General features: G+C 36.9%; 1 protein-coding gene across 2 annotated transcripts in view; it reads left to right on the top strand.

The window, feature by feature from the left end:
• Window positions 1-17816, top strand: part of POLK (DNA polymerase kappa) — a 73336-nt gene that overhangs the window by 38663 nt on the left and 16857 nt on the right. For both annotated transcript variants that reach the window (XM_070234671.1, XM_001504675.7), the window contains exons 4-6: window positions 7085-7237; window positions 10485-10616; window positions 13714-13867. In XM_070234671.1, the coding sequence (XP_070090772.1) occupies window positions 7085-7237; window positions 10485-10616; window positions 13714-13867 (439 nt within the window). The remainder of the gene's footprint in view (window positions 1-7084; window positions 7238-10484; window positions 10617-13713; window positions 13868-17816) is intronic.

Below are 17816 nucleotides of genomic sequence, written 5' to 3'. Positions count from 1 at the left end.
AAATCTTGTTCAATTTAACAAAGCACTTTAGGCTATAACATAATGATAAAATTATGATATTAATCTACTGTTACAAAATGCTTTTTGTGATAGAGTTTAGAGATTATAAATTTTATGTTTTCTTTACCAAACTATAATGTGTCCTTTTTTTTTTTTTGATAAATGCTGTCTGAGAGCACAAGCTAATTTTTAATCTTCTGTGTTAACTGGTCTGCTATCATGACAAGATGATTTGTCTGTCAAATCATCGCTTTTAATGCTTCATAGCATTCCACTGTATGGAGGTCTGTACCGCAATTTATGTACCTTTCTCCCACCTTGGTTCCAGTCTTTTTTATACACAATCTTGTGATGATCATTCTTGTTCATATCTCTTTTCACTCATGTCCTGTTATTTTCACCAAAGATTGTACCATTTTACATTTTCAAGATGAGTGCTGATTTCTTCACTTAGTTATTTAAAACTAGGTTTTATCAATATTTTAGTTTTTGCTGATACAGTGTCCAAAATATTTAATGGTGGTTTTAATTTGCCCTCCTTTGATTATGACAGAATGTCTTTTCACATGTTAGCCATAAATATTTCCTTCTTGTGGAAGTTTCCTCTTTTATTCTTTGTTAGGATATAGGCTAAGTAGCTGGCACAAGAGACTCAAAAATATAACAGTTCAGGGGCCAGCCCCATGGCCGAGTGGTTAAGTTCGCGCGCTCCGCTGCAGGCGGCCCAGTGTTTCGTCAGTTCGAATCCCGGGCTGGGACATGGTACCGCTCATCAAGCCATGCTGAGGCGGCGTCCCACATGCCACAACTAGAAGGACCCACAACTAAGAATGTACAACTATGTACCAGGGGGCTTTGGGGAGAAAAAGGAAAAAAATAAAATCTTAAAAAAATATGTATATATAACAGTTCAAAAGATAAGAGTTTCTTTCTTTCTCACACAATAGATAAGTAGTTTCAGCTGGTGGGGTGGGTCTGCTCACCAGAGTAATTTAGAGACTCAGGTTCTCCACCATGTTGTTCCATCATCACCTAGTGTTGTCCTTACTTGGACTGACAAAACTGGATTACCACCAGTCCACGTTCCAGCTGCTAGTAAGGAAGAAGGAACAAGGAAAGAAATCAAAGGCGAGTAATTTGCTATTAAACATGTGAAAAAGAAGTTGCACACATTACTTAAGGTCACATTCTTTTGGCAAGAATTTAAGTTTCGTGGCCACACCTAACTGCGAGAGAAACTGTAAAATATGTTCTCTAGCTGGGTGGCCAGCTGGAAATCTCTTACTGGGGAAGGAAAAGAGGATGCATTTGGGGGTTCTTCCAGCAGTCCAAAGCAATCTCCTTTGCCCTCATTTCTAGAGGAGTTTCTATCTTTTTCTCTTCATTTATAGATCTTATCATATATTAAGGATTTTTTTTTCTCAGCCATTTATTGTAAATATTTTTACAATATGTTTTTTGTCTTCTAATTAGGCAGGGGTGTTTTCCTATATAGTTTTAAATGTTTATGTAATCAAATTCAGCAGTATTAAAAAATTTTTTTTCTTGATTTTGCTATTGTACATAGAAAGTTATTCCTTACAACCAAGCCTATATGTTCTTTTAATATTTTTTCTTTTTTTTTTTTTTTGAGGAAGATTAGCCCTGAGCTAACATGTGCTACCAATCTTCCTCTTTTTGCTGAGCAAGACTGGCCCTGAGCTCACATCCGTGCCCATCTTCCTCCACTTTATATGTGGGACGCCTACCATAGCATGGCTTGCCAAGCAGTGCCATGTTCGAACCCCAGGCCGCCGAAGCAGAATGTGTGCACTTAACCGCTGCGCCACTGGGCCGGACCCTCTTTTAGTATTTTTAAAGATTTTGTTATATTCAAATATATAGTCCATTTGGAATTTTTTTGACTTAAGGTGTGACGTATTTTTTCTTAAATGGTGAGTATTATATTTTCCCTAAATGGTATTATTTTCCCTAAATTGTGATTCACTTGTCTCAACACCATTTATTGAATCATGAGTCCTTTCTCCACTGAATTGAAATGAGACGCTTCGATATACTAAATTCTCATTGTACTTGGATTTGTTTCTGCACTCTCTCTTCTAATCAATTGAATCTTTTCCTCTATCAGTACTATGCAGTTTTAATTACTGAATGGTAATATAGTTTAATATCCTCCTTCATTACTATTCTTTAAAAAGAATTTTTTTTATCATGCATGGTTTCTTTCAAATAAATTTAAGCATCATTTTGTAACTGCCAAAAGAGGCCTTCTACTCGCCACAAAGACAAGCCAACAGTCCAGCGGCAAGGTGGTAGGAGAGAAAGGGTCTTTTTATTATAGCTTGCTGGCAAGGGGAAGATGGCGGATTAGTGTCCTAAAGAAACATCTTAAACTAAAACATTTTGAAGGAATTAGATAGAGCAAGTGGGCTGAAGCAGGTGGTGGGGCGGGTCACGGGGTGTTGACCATCTGGTGTGTTGTCCTGGAGACTCCAGATCATCCCTTCCTCTTGTCCCTGGTGATGGATACCAGTGGAAGCCTTTCTCCTGGAGGTCGTTACATCCCTGGGAAAACTTAGAGGACAAAGTTATTGCTGTATCGAAATAGAGAGGTCTAAGTATAAGCCAAGACTACGAAAATAGCAGAGCATGCACATTTCTCACAAGCAGGTGTGTACTTATCTAGGCTACGTGCAAACTAGAATATTGCTGACAAGGATGGGGGGTGTCTTGTGCATCGAGGTCATTTACAGTCCTAACATTTCCCCTCTATAAGCTGGGAATGTAACCTGTGTTAGATTCCCTTATGCTAACCTATGGTAACCATGGGCTGTATTTATCTTAGCTTTCAGGTGACACTAGCAATTTCATCAAGTTAAAAAAAAATTCCATTCTGTCCGCAATAACATTGTTTTTAAATTGGTATTAATGCTTAGGCAATTTACTTTCTGCACTTCTTTTTGGCAAGTTTTATTGATCTATAGTTTACAAACATTTTTAATAAAGTCTTAAAGCTATGTACATATGAACAGTGCTGTGTAACAACTTTTTACTATTCATACTGCTGCTATTCGTGAGTATTTTTAAAGCTCATATCCTTAAATATGCTAATAATCTGAAGGAATAGAAAATACCTTACATTGTGTAGCAGAACTTCAGATTTTGTTAGTTTTAGTTGACTATGTCATGGGAGGCTCTCTGGCATTTTTGCAAGGGGAATGGCAGGAAATGTGTTTTATGTTGATTGTTAAATTGTTTCATTTGTTGAGCTTCCTTTAGAAGAAGTTGTATAAATGGGAGGGGATTGAGGAAGTCCTAAGGAGTCTAGAATATCTGAGAAAACAGAGTTTTTCCTGGGAAGTGTGTTTCTATTTTAGAGTCATAAAAGTTCCAAATAGTAGATTTTATTATGTATGATAAGATGGTATGAACTATTGCTAGTCAAGCTGAGGTAAGGAACTCTGTAGGCGTGAACTCCCATGATGTTTATTCAGAACTTCAGCAAGCAGTATACCTCACCCCATCCCTCCTCATTAGACTTCTTAAAGGCACAAGCCTTTCTGTAGCTGCCAAAACATTTTGTTACAACATGAGTTCATAAATTGAATAGGCAAAGATCCATGTTATATTAAAGGCAACTACAAAGCAAACAAACCAGTGCATTTTGACCATTTTAACAATTGATTTTGTGAACTTAGATTTACTCAGCAATTTTTAGGGTAATACTAAGTCAAGAAAATGAGAAGCAGTATTTCTGAAATAGTCTCCTAAATGTAATCGAAAAAGGGGATTTTTTTTTTTTTTTTGAGGAAGATTACCCCTGAGCTAATATCCACTGCCAATCCTCCTCTTTTTGCTGAGGAAGACTGGACCCGAGCTAACATCCATGCCCATCTTCCTCTACTTTCTATGTGGGATGCCTGCCACAGCATGGCTTGATAAGCGGTGCATAGGTCCGTGCCTGGGATCCAAACCGGTGAACCCCAAGCTGCCAAAGCAGAGCACCCGAACTTAACCACTATACCACTGGGCTGGCCCTTGAAAAAGGAGATTTTAAAAAAGTAAATAGGACATAATGTGGATGTAAAATACACCATTCAAGTTTGGTTTGAGCTTATTTCAATGTTAAGGACTTTTTAAAATCTATTTTAGAGAAGCATCATAAAATAATGGAAAGAGCACAGGCTTTGGAGTAACCTGGTTTCAAGGCTGGTTCTAACATTTAACAGCTGTATGATTTAGGGCAAATCACTTAATCTTACTCATCTTTAGTTTCCTCATCTATAAATGAGAATAATAATTATTATCTCAGAATTATTTTGACCTTTAAATGAGTTAACATAAGAAGCACTTAGCATGTTATATGACACATATAATATACTCAGTAACGTCACTTCTACTTTTAAAATTATAGGTTGATATCAAGTCCTTACCGTATTCCTAGATAAGTGCATTATGTGAAGATTTCTTTTAATTCTTTCAACCTTTTGCGGTTAGTTTGGTCCCACTTTACAAATTGGGAAAGTAAGGATGAGAGGGGTTAACTTGCCTGCTATCATGTAACCAGTAAGTGGCAGAGCTGAGACCCAAACGAAAGGCCTTATTCTTAACCACTGCAATGCACACTGGTTCTGAACTGTAGCAAAAGGGGTAACGTATGTTTTAGAGACTCAGGTCAGAACCTGGAAAGTTATTTGGAAGGGAAAATGGAAGAAAGGAAAACGTGAATGAGGATTTCAAAAGAAGAAACTTGAAAAAAGCAGTAGGGGTGTGCATTTGGTAGATGTAGAAGGAAAAGAGTTCAGACAGGGGTAACTGAGGCGAGACAGTAAAGGCAAGTGGAATGTGTGAGTCATTCTGTGGGGCGGGTTCTTTTTGGCAACTGTACACTAGCTTTAAGCACAGAAAAGACAATAGATTGCTGAAGAAACTGTCACAGCATTAATGTATGAGTCTAAAGAGAATTTTTTCCCGTTTGGTTTGCTGCTTATTATCTGTTTCCTTTCCAGAATGTCTGGGTTAAGATATTTCAGATGCCACTCCCTTATTCTCAATCAATTTGTATCTTAGGCATATTTTCTGGATTAATATAGAGTGGTTTTAAATCTACCCTTGTTTTTATTAGTTTCCATAATTTGTTTACATCTTTTTTTATGTCAGGATGCTATTATCTAGTTTAAAGTTGAGATACTGGAAGAAATAGTTGTTTTAAATCTGGATAACAAATTGGAGGAATGTTGAAAGTTCCATTTGTTAGGTGTGGTGTCTCACTGCATGAGGTCAGTCTTCTCCAAAATTTTGCTACAAGTACTACTTTCTCTTTTTTAACCAGAAATCAAATAAATAGATATCAGTATAAATTTTATGCTTTCTCTCCTATGAGTCTCTCTTCCCTTTCTCTCTTCTAAGGAAAGAATTTAAAGGCAGATAAAGTCTTTCTCCTGAAGGAACTCACAATTCAGTATCTAATACAATAAGTGCCATAGTAAGAGCAAGAAAACAAATGAGGGCACGTTAAATTCTGTGGTGCAGAGGACAGAGATGCAATTAAGTTACAGAGATATTGGAGCTGATCCTTAAAGGCTTTGTGACAGAACTAGGAAGGGCATTCTAGACAGAGGAACAGCCTGAAGAAGGCACAGGGCACCCCAGTCGTTCAGTGAGTTGCAGCCTAAACAGGAGCAGACCCTCTGGAGAGTCTTTCTTTGGCTGCTGGAGCTCAAGCCAAAAATGGCTCAAGGTGGTTGTTTCTAAAAGAGGAGTTACAGTCTTAACCTGCTCTAGTGGGCAGCTAGTCATTATAATGCTAAGAAAGAAGGCCATGAAAAAAAATGCTGCAGAATGAAAGCAAATTTGAAGTCCAACGAGGGGAAAAGCTGAATTACACCCCCGTAACTCTCCACCTTTGAGGAAGCCTGCTACAGGGATATCCACATTATGCAAGTGGCTTTCATTCCCCAGCTCATCCCACTTGCTTATTTCTGGCTGTTTTCCTGTCAATTTTTGATTGCTTTGTTATGCAGCTATCCATTGATCATTTTAGAAATAGATGGCATTTATTAGATTTGTCCCTGTGCCAGCCACTCCATGCTCTTCGTGTCCTCCATCATTCAACAGCTTTCCCTATCTTCTCTTGTGATTTTACTTTAATGGTCCTACTGACTTCTTTATATGTCACATAGATCACACGGTCACACAGCCACCCCCAGCTGGGGAAGCTGGGAAAGTGCATACTTAGCTTTTTCAGCCTCCACAAAGAAGAACCCTTGGGGAATGGGTATGTCTGCTACAGAAACCCTTTTCTTACTGCCCTACCTTGTTATTTCCACCCACTTTCATTTCTTTCTTCTTATCAATCCAACTCTTCTTTCTCTCTAGAGAAACAAAAAATTCTTTAAAGATTAAGATTCTTCACTGATATACTTGACATATGTATTGAAGTTTCATGAAAGAATAAATTACAGCTCAAATTTTCAATTTTGGTTTCTATAGACTAGCAGTTCCCTAATTTTAGCCCTATAAAAGCATCTGCAGAGGGAATGTTTACAGTGGGTTTTGGTACATTCAGTTGCGTAGCACTATTCAGCATAAATGTCATATGCCAAAGTATAGTATTCTGTTGTGCGTTTCCTCTGTTGCTATTTTAAGACATTAATATTAGGAGTCAGATGGGAGTTCTTGTTTATTTTACTTAAACTGAAGCTTTTGGCTACAATAAATTGTCCTCCAGGTTTATAAAGCAGTAGAATCATTTGATGCAAGCAGTTGGAATAGTTCATTCATTCAATAAATATTTATTAAGTACCTATTATGTGCTTGTGGGTATTGAGAGATGGAAGAGTTGGTAGGGAATGATATCTGAGAACGGACTGCCTAGGTTCATGAAAATAGAAGCAATTACCAGCCTAATAAACAACGATCAAATATACATAGATAGGTGGGTGGATGGGAGGTCAGATGAATGGATGGGTGGATGGGCAGACAGAATCAGATGGACAGATACCTACTAAAAGTAAGAATAATGTTAGATTAGTGGTGTTTCAATATTGTTGTCTAAAGATATGTTAACTTTTTAAAAATTCAGGTTGACAAATTTGCAATGGAATTAGAACAGAGCCGGGATCTGAACAATACCATAGTGCACATTGACATGGATGCTTTCTATGCAGCTGTAGAAATGAGGGACAATCCAGAATTGAAGGATAAACCCATTGCTGTAGGATCAATGAGTATGTTGGTAAGTACGTGAAGATCAATGACAAACAGGAAATCTCATAATGTATTCAAGTAAGCCTTACTGGTTGATGAAGGGGGAAGCCTTTATTCAGTTCTGCCAGTTTGCTAAGTATTTTTTTGGGTACTTCGTATGTGTTCAATTACTGAATCCTTGCAGCATCACTTGAGGTACAAATTATTTCCATTTACAGATAAGAAAACAAAGTCAGAGAGGTGTTTAATAACTTCCCCAAAGTTACAAACCTGGTAAATGGTAGAGTGGCATTGTATCTTTCTGTTGCAAATTATATTTTTCTTCAGTAACTGTTCTAGTTAAAGAGAACAGAAGAAAGGAAAGGAAATGTTCTTCTAAAGCAGAGGTTTGCAAACAATGGCCTGCAGGCCAAATCCAGCCTGCCGCCATTTTTTTTGTAAATAAAAATTTATTGGAACACAGTCACACGCATTCATTTACTATTTTTGTTGCACTGAAAGAGCAGAGTTCAATAGTTGGAACAGATCCTCAAAGCCTAAAGTAATTACTATTTTGACCTTTATAGAAAAGGTTTGCCAACCCCAGTTCTAGAGTAACGTATTTCATTAATACAGTACTGTAATTCAGTAGTTTTTCCCATGACCCAGAGCCTTTGCTTTTCTCATTACTATGTTGCTTTTCCTTACTGCCACCCTAACCATAGAAAGTAAAGATGACCAGGATAGCTGTAGGTAGCTAAAAATGTGTCGTGACTTAAAAATAGCAACTGGAATAGATGGATTTGGGTATTAAAAAAACATACAAGAGAAACAAGGAGAGTTCTTCCCTGTTCCTAACTCCTTCCAATGCTTAGATAGCTATAAACCTAATTCCTATTAAGTTTTTATTTTATTATTAAACTATAATCTGCTTTTTCAGTATCTCTGTTCCCATGAGTTTGCAGGCAGCTAATAATCCTAATTCCAAAACAGTGTTTATTAAAAGGTTACTCTCCTTTCCTACAAATCATCAACTAATATTTGAAAGAATATATTTAATTTTATTAAGAATATATGTCATACAGGGCCAGCCCAGTGGCCTAGTGGTTAAGTATGTGTGCTCCGCTTTGGTGGCCTGGGGTTTGCCAGTTTGGATCCCGGGTGTGGACCTACGCACTCTTATCAAGCCATGCTGTGATGGTGTCACACATATAAAATAGAGGAAGATGGGCATAGATGTTAGCTCAGGGCCAATCTTCCTCACCAAAAAGAGGAGGATTGGCAGTGAATGTTAGCTCAGGGCTAATCTTCCTCAAAAAAACCCCCAAAAAACAAAAAAAGAATATATGTCATCATATATTTATGTGAAATTATGTATATGTGCATATGTATACATACACACACATACACGCTATAGCCATGTTAAAGCTAAATCCACAAAATATCTTCTTTCTTATAATTTCTGTCCTCCTCAAAATTGGTTATGGTTTCCAAATTCAAAATGATTATTTGCTATATTTAGAAATGATTACTCTGTTTGTATGCTGAACTAATAGATTTCCCTTCTAATGAGATTTGAAGCATAATTGCTTTTGTCCTGTTAAACTCATAAAAGTGTATCTACAAATTAATGGTAGTGATGATACGTGTTTGATTATTCCAGTCTGTTACAGTTAGAACTCTTTTTTGAATAATTTGATGGATCCTTGAAATGTTCTAAGTTAGCACTCAAAGGTGGACCTTAGACTCCGCAGCAGTTATTTGTTGCTACATAATAAACCCATTTAGTACTTAGTGGACACCATTTCTTTGCTCATGATTCTGTAATCTGAGCAGAGTACAGTGGGGATGGCTCGTCTCTACCCTTCCTATTGGCTAGGGCTATTTAGCTGCGGCTGGAAGATCCAAAATGGCTTCAGGAACATGCCTGGCATTTCCACTGAGGTGGCTGGAGTGGCTTCCAGCTGGTGAGCTTTCCCCTGTCTACATGGTGCATCATCATTTAGTAATCTAACCCAAGAGCTTTGCATAGTTGCTGGGTCCCAAAAAAGCAAAGGCAGAAGCTGCAGACTTCTTAATGTCTAGGCTTCAGGACTCACATGTCACTCCCTCACGTTCTTTTGGTCAAAGCAAGTCACAACAATGCAAGTCACTTGGCATGAGGAACTGGAACCCACCTTTTGATAGGAGGAAGTGTAAAATATTGTGGCTGTGTTTTACAACCTACCACAAACCTAAAAGTTAAAGGAAGTCATATCTAAAATTTTGTTTCTGCTCTGCTATAGATTTAGCTTTTATATCAATTCCATTAGACCTATTTATATTTAAAGCATTGGTTTATCTTTCTAGTGCTGTTCCAGAATACTAATCAAGGATGATTATAGTTTTGAGTACTCTCAAGACTTTTTAAATGTCATTTGAAAGCTATTAATGGTAAATTGATATTATCATTCTGAAATAATCCCTTCATGTGATAGGTTCTGTTTTTCTATTTCTTTAAATTTTCACTTGAGATTCCAAAATTCCATTTGTGATAAAAATTTTTTAGAAGTGTTTCTGTGGTCTACCACAGTACCATAGACTGTTGTCAGTATCGTCATCAACAGGATTTAGTAAGTAATGTTCTGCTTTTCACTTTTGTAATTTTTTAGTTCCATCTCCTAGTCAAAATGTTTTCACCGAAAAAGATATTCAAACCTTAGGAAATAAAACTTAATTTTTAAAGTCCTTTTAAGCTTTACTCATTTCATTTTGGAGACTTAATTTAACTAACCATATATTAGACCTTTGATTTTTGTTCTAGATGAAAGATTTCCAAAATCCCAAATACAGCAAATTCCAAATCTGCACTATTACTTTCTAAACTACTACTTTCATGTAACATCTATACTATTTGCCCTGTACTATTGCTTTATAGCTACACTTTACTATTACTATACTAATGCTTTTGTGTAACATCACGCACTGTCATCCAAACTCTGATAAATACTGTATTACAGGTATGCCTTAAAACTAATGAAGTTTAGTTACTGGAAGTGTAAGAGAAACTTTTTATTAGCACAGTCTTGCTTATTGCCTGGTATCATGTTATAAATAGGGGGACAGCAGTGGGAGAAGTTCATGGTATCATAATACCATGATAGCATAAAGGCAAAGCTTGATTTGAGACAGCAGCCTATAAAAGAAATGCCCTTGAATTGAAAGTGCTCATCAGTAATGTGTTTCCTATGAATGCATCAATCAATATGTCCATTTAGGTTTGTGTATTTTTTCCAATGTGGTCCATTTTCTTTCAGTCTACTTCAAATTACCACGCGAGGAGGTTTGGTGTTCGTGCAGCCATGCCAGGATTTATTGCTAAAAGACTCTGCCCACAACTTCTCATTGTGCCGCCAAACTTTGACAAGTACCGAGCTGTGAGTCGAGAGGTGAGTCTGTCGTCTCCCCCTGCTTTAGCCTTTCACTCACTCCTGTCACCTGCAGAATCAAGTCCGAATGTCTTAGCACGTCAGCCTCTGGCCTTAGCTTATCCCTTCAGTTCACCTCCTACCATTTCTTCAGCTTGTATATTGAATACTGAGCTGCGCACAGTCCCCGGAATACGCCCTTCTATTTCCTAGTTCTTTGCTTTTTCTCAGTTCTCAGTTTTTTCCAACCGCTTAGAAAACTTTGAATTGCTTAATTTATAACCTAAATTAACTTTAGCTATTTTTTCTTAATATGCAATATACATTTTCTTCTAGAATCACCTTATGTTTCTAATTTACAGAATCTACTCAAGTCATTATTTTCAACTCTTTTCTGAATAAATTTTTTATTAATGTTTTTAAACAGTAGCAAAATTCATTTATTTTGATTAGCTGCCTTCCTTGCCTCACAATCTAGTGAGGATGCTTGTGAGCATTTAATGTTAGGAGCCTGATAATCAAAGAAAAAAAGGAATAATCTATTAATTTGAAAGGGATCTCTGAAGTATGAAGATCTGATTATTCACTAAAATTCCCTAAACTGTCATATATGAAAATCTGCCGTTTTCTCTATTTTTGATAACAACTGGACTATCATGCCAGTGCTAAAACTTCAGTTGTAAATTAAAATTTTAGAGTGCTGCATCAAACACTTTTAGACTACTGTGGTAAAATGCAGTATGTTAAAGACTGTTGTTTGAACTGAAATACTTAAAAATTGATGGGCTTACACCTATTACCATGTAATCATGCAAATAGTCTTAGATTCACTACTCTTGTTTGCATTCCACCTCATTTCCCCTAGAAATGAACCCCCCCAATTTAAAATGATACCCCACCCCAAATTAAAAGAAACTTTCTTCTTTCTTTCAAAAACAGTTTGTGAAAAGGTGGGGTGCCAGAAGAGAAGCACATGCAAGTTTAGTTAATGCTTATCTCTTTTACTGTATTCGTAATTAGAAAAGATAAAATGCTAACCACAAATGTTACAGGCTTTTAATAAGTTTGAAAATCCTTCAAAGACTTTGTAAGAAAGATTTTTTTTTTTTTGGGTGAGGAAGATTCACCCTGAGCTAACACCTATTGCCAATCTTCCTCTTTTTTTTTCTTCTTTTTTGCTTGAGGAAGATTAACCTTGAGCTAACATCTGCGCCAGTCTTTCTCCACTTTGGATGTGGGACACCTCCACAGCATGTCTGATGAGTGGAGGAGGTCCGTACCCGGGATCTGAACCCACGAACCCGGGCTGCTGAAGCAGAGCATGCAGAACTTTAAGCACTAAGCCATGGGGCCCGGCCCCAGAAAGAATTTTTTTAAGTCCTACTTTAACTCATTGAAACTTTTGACAGTATGACAATGAGAACCAAGTTGGTTTTAGTTATCTTTAGTCTAGTTATTCATGTACGTTGGAGAAATCTTTCATCAAATTTGAGCAGAATTGAACTAATTTATTTGCAGATAACAAATGAGTTCTTCTGTATAAATGAACTAAGCACACATTCACTGACTATAAAAACATGAATCTTTACGGCTTAGTTTAAAAGTTTAAGGAAAAGCAATTTTCGTTTCATCCAAGAGAATGGAGTAGCTTTAACTGTTCTCGAAGCCCAAGTGCTTGACTTTCACTGGAACGTGTCAGTGTTTGTTCTCAAAGCAGTGTCCTGGGTGAAGGAGGTTAGTGAGTGCTCAGTGTCTTGGGAACACTTTTCATTCAGAATCATCTTATTGGCTGCTAACCAGAGTTTCATTTTCACTAGAAAGAGTCCATTATAAAAATGGTTTCTTCTATAAGAACAAAGCTAATTAAGGTACACTCGGAGTAGAGCTTAGCCAAGTTTTATGTCACCGTTCTCTAAAATTACCTTTGACTCAGCTGTTCATAATTATATTAAGCTAAAAAGCTTTCTTTTTATAAAACATAAAAAAAGGCTTTCTCCTGATACACCGGACAGCTTTTAAATACTAGAAACGTAACATAATTCAGCAAATATGTTTTTCTAATATGCGTATTATTTTGGCAATCATTTCCTATGATTTCAGCTAATACTTCAGTGGTGAAAAAAATTCATAGTTTCCTATGGTAAAACTATCTTATATAAAAGGCATTTCTGGAATTATATAGAGATTCTGATCTCTGTGGAATTATATAGAGATTCTGATCTCTTTGTATTTCTTTTATCCCAAGATGCAACTCCAGACTTTTCTCCATCATTTAATATAGTCACAGACATATGCTACAGATTTTGTCATTTTTTCCATTCTAAGTCCTGATAATTGAGCTTTGTTTTCCTGAATGGATACATAGACTAATGTGTGTATTAAGTGGAGTTTTATGTGTATATAATAATTAATTGAAATAGAACTACTTTCTAATGCAACATAGTACCTTTATGTAAGATTATTCCTTTTTTAAATGAAGAAAAACTGTCATAAAAGGTGAGAGGGAGCAGGATCCTGTTGTTTCCACTTCTACTTTTCTTTTGCTGAGGAAGATTGTCCCTGAGCTAACATCTGTTGCCAATCTTCCTCTTTTTTCCCTGAGCTAACATCTGTGTCAGTCTTCCTCTATTTTGTATGTGGTTCACCACCATAGCATGGCCACCAATGAGTGGTGTAGGTCTGCACCCCAGATCCAAACTCAGGCCGTCAAAGTGGAGCACACCAAACTTAACCACTAGGCCATGGGGCCGGCCTTCTACTTCTGCTTTTGACCAGCTACCTAAAATTACATTGCATAACCTTTTTTTCTGTTCCTACCAGAATAATGTTGTCTGAGATTTATTTGACTCAGTTACTATATCTAGATAATAGGAGGCTAAGTAGAGATGATATCAAATGAAGCTATTTCATGGTCTTCTGCCTTCGTGATCTGTTTTAATACAAAACAGAATTTGGACAGCTTGCCCTGGTGGTAAATTATTTATTCCCTAAATCTATGAGCTATTGATTGCAGGATCATTACTATAGTTGCAAAGTAAGAATATTAATGTTTCTTATCAGCTGTATATGACAGGTTTTGCTGTGTAGCAAAATTTGAACCATTTTTTTCCTTTTAAAGGTCAAGGAAATACTTGCTGATTATGATCCCAATTTTCTGGCCATGAGTCTTGATGAAGCCTACTTGAATATAACAAAGCACTTACAAGAAAGACAGAATTGGCCTGAGGACAAAAGGAAGTATTTCATCAAAACAGGGAGCTCTCTAGACAACGGTAAGCAATTATTAGAACAATCAAACTAAAAAACAGAAAACCCTTTAAATTAACTCGGTCAACTCACCAGCATGCATAGCTGGTGGGACTAGATAGATCTTTATTATGAAAAATTATTAAAGATGGAAAGTCAGAAACTTAAAATAGACCAGTGGGTTTTCTGAGTTAAGTGTGTGGAACGTGACTTTTAAACCAAGTGAGATGGTTAAATGTCTAGACTTTCAGAGAGTGCAGAGTCCCTGAAGAAAGTAACTTCATAAAGTTCTTTTCCTACGCTCTAGCTAGGAAGGATGGGATTGCATTGAATCTGAGGAGGTTATCCTTTTAAGGTGGCCTTTTGTTGTAGATGTTAATAGAAAATCGGTTTTTAAAAAATAAGCCTCAAACACAGTCAAAACATTGGGTGGGGTTTTTTTCATTTCCCAAATTTTCTATAATCTGGTTATACAGTGATTATGACTGTTTACAACCTTGCCAAAATTAATGACTGCCCAACTCCCTTCTTTGCCTTACACCTTATTTTGATTCTTTTATATAAAATGAAACAGCAGTTTCATGTCCCCAAGGTTCTTTCAAATGGCCCCTTTATTACCTATCCAAAACGATGCCAAGAAACATGCAGATATTACACACACTGCTTTCAACCCTGTGTCAAAGGTATGGTCACTGCAAAGGTCTGAGCTGTCCTGGCTCCTGAGCAAAGTTCACCTGGGTGAAAAGGTAGACATAAGGGGTTTACTCACAACCCACAACCACATTTCATGCCCACAGCTCATTGACTGCTTCAGAGGGGACAGGCGGTGGTGGGGAAGCCTGTTTGTAACTCTCCCTGAAGCAAGAACGGTGGATCCTCAATGGCATAAAATTCTAACTCTAACATTGTTTGTGGCTCACGTCTTTGGAACAAGTTTAATGTGGACATCAAATCACAACTTCTTTGCCTTATTTAGATCTCTAGGGGGTAGATCTCACTTTATTTAATAGAAACATTCAACAATAAGCGTAATTTTTGAACACAGGCTTGGAGCAAAAGGTTTTCTTTCCTTAGTATACCTTTATGTTTGGGAAGTGGCACACAAAGCCTGATGTCACTTTGTTTAAAATCTCATTTTGTTAGTTCCTTACTTTTGACAAAAGAAGGGGTGGGGGATCATTAAATGATTATGTCAAAGCATCCCCTGAGGGCCTCCTGTAATAATTACTTTCACAATATGTTTTTTAAAAATTACATTGGGACTGAGGTAAATGTTGTCATTCCCTACATTTGTTAGAATATGTCCAAACTCACTATGAGGATGTAAATATTTTTTAATATCTATTGCTTTTAACATTTATTTATGTACCTTCCTCTTCATGTATTTCACATTCTTACGCAATTTAAGTAGTTTAACTTTTTTTCTCATATATAAATCCTTGTGGGTTAGACTTTCAGCATTTCTGATTCCACATTGTGCCGTGGGGAGCTGCCAGCAGTGAGCTGGAGCCATGGCAGATGATTGAGGTAGCTTCCTCTAAAGTCCAAGACTTTTTTTCTTCTGTTTGCCCCTTTTCTAAAAGGTGCAGTCTTTGGAAAATTATTGCTAACTACTGTGTCTATATACAAATAAAATGATAATTATTATTTTATGGCTCTTCTGCCATATGACTGGATGGTGAGTGCAGGCAGGGTGAGAGACTGGAGTACCTTACACATTTTAGCACTTGCAGGCATCCAGATGGGATGTTCTAGTTCTGGTGTTTCAGATTATAAGAAATCTTCGTTTTGTACTCCAATCACCTCAGTTGTGGGATTATAAAGATATTCCTTTCAGAAAGCAAGTAAGGAACCCCTTCAGCAGCTAGTTACATAGCTGGACCTCACAGAGAACTAGACAGATTGAAAAAGTAACTACACCGTTCGGCGGCATCTCTAACAGTGGACCTGAAGGCAGCAAACTTTGCTTCCTGGTACAGTGTTCTGCTCTCAGTGGCTCCCCTGAGGGTGGGGCGATAGGGGCCTGAGATCCATAAACCTGACACAAGGCACTCTGCAGGAGGAGCTTCTGAACGTGACAGGTACCTTACTTGCTCTGCAGTTTTCTGCACCTCTCTTTACCTTGACTTCCACCCATCCAGATGGGGAAAAGGGGTCCAGGTAGATATCATTTCAACTGTGCCATTGTCTTAATCACTCCTGAATTGCTTTGCATTTTAAAACCAGAATATGGAAAATGAAAGGAAGTGAAGAACATAAACAACAGCAAATGTAAGTTTGAAAATAAGGGTTATTTCATATGTGACTTGGGAATTCAGATTTGGAAAACATCTGTCTGTAACTTAATTCATATTATATACTTTAAAATTTCAAACTAATGAGGTGTTTGTCATATGTATATTATCTTTATTTTTATTTTTATTTATTTATTATTTTTTTAAAGATTGGCACCTGAGCTAACATCTGTTGCCAATCTTTTTCTTTCTTCTTCTTCTCCCCAAAGCCCCCCAGTACATAGTTGTTTATTGTAGTTGTGGGTCCTTCTGGTTGTGCTATATGGGATGCCGCCTCAGCATAGCCTGATGGGCAGTGCCATGTCCACGCCCAGGATTCAAACCGGCAAAACCCTGGACCACTGAAGCCGAATGTGCGAACTTAACAATTCAACCACAGGGCCGGCCCCATATTTTTTTATTATTATTATTTTTAAAAATTTTAATTTAATTTACTTTTTTTTTTGGTGAAGAAGATTTGTCCTGGACTAACATCTGTGGCCCATCTTCCTCTTTTTGCTTGAGGAAGATTGTCACTGAGCTAACATCTGTGTCAGTCTTCCTCTATTTTTCTTGTATGTGGGAGGCCGCCACAGCATGGCTGGCGGGTGGTGTAAGTCTGCCCCCAGGATCCAAACCTGCGAACCCTGGGCCACTGAAGTGGAATGCGAGAACCCAGCCACTATGCCCCCAGGCCAGCCCCCTGTATAGTATCTTCAGAAAACCTGCCTAAAAGGCCAAGTTCATTTTTTAAGTAATATGCATTCATATGTGTCTTGAAACTAGAAATTTAATTTTTACTTCTGCATTTACCTTAATTTGGAAAACATTTACATGTAATAAAATTATGAAATGGGATCAGAAAGCTCTGTTGTTAATCTTAGTTGTTATAAATACATTTAAGCTGCATTTCTCCTCCATTAAGCCCAGAAAAAAAAATCTTTAATGGATTTGTTTATGAGGACATTTTTAGTATCAGTATAGATTTAAGCGTATTTTACAGTCCGTTTATGCAAATAAAATGAGGTAATAACCAGAGTGGTATTTTTACTTTACTTCTTAATAATAATATTAGTTTACATCCTATTGATAATAATAAAGGCTTCTTTCCCTTGAACTTGGGTCATGGTTAATCTGATGAGACTTTAACCGTTTGTATGTTTAAAGAAGTGTAACTTCCAGAAGTAATTTACATTTATTTCAAATATGCCCTTAGTGAAGTGATACTTTATAAACAAGTAAGTCAAAATTTAAATCAGCACCTGAAAGAAGAAAATTTGGAGTATTTTAATATCTGAAAAGTTCCTTCCATGAATGAAGAAAATTTTTTTTCCCCTCTAAAAACAAAACTTATTTTTCAGTCATAATTATTCTAGATTGCTTAATGCCTTTTCCTCATTCCTAAATTCTAATATAAGAAGGTTCTTTTTTCCCCCCAGAGATGACTAAAGGGGAAAAAAAGCTTTTATTTCTTTTTTTGAAGAAAAATGTAATGTGAATCTAAACCCAGTTCTGGGTTTCAATTAATTTAGATACAAAAATTAGTGTGGTTTACATAAGATATTTCCTTTTAAAATGTATACTATGGAAATGGATAATATTCCTTTTAAGAAAAACGTAGTCTTGGGGCTGGCCCCATGGCCGAGTGGTTAAGTTCGCGCGCTCCGCTGCAGGCGGCCCAGTGTTTCGTTAGTTCGAATCC

The sequence above is a fragment of the Equus caballus genome, chromosome 14, assembly GCF_041296265.1.
Source record: "Equus caballus isolate H_3958 breed thoroughbred chromosome 14, TB-T2T, whole genome shotgun sequence".
In the NCBI taxonomy this organism is placed as follows: Eukaryota; Metazoa; Chordata; class Mammalia; order Perissodactyla; family Equidae; genus Equus; species Equus caballus.
The sequence above is the reverse complement of the archived record's forward strand: the minus strand, read 5'-3'. Positions and strand labels throughout refer to the sequence as shown.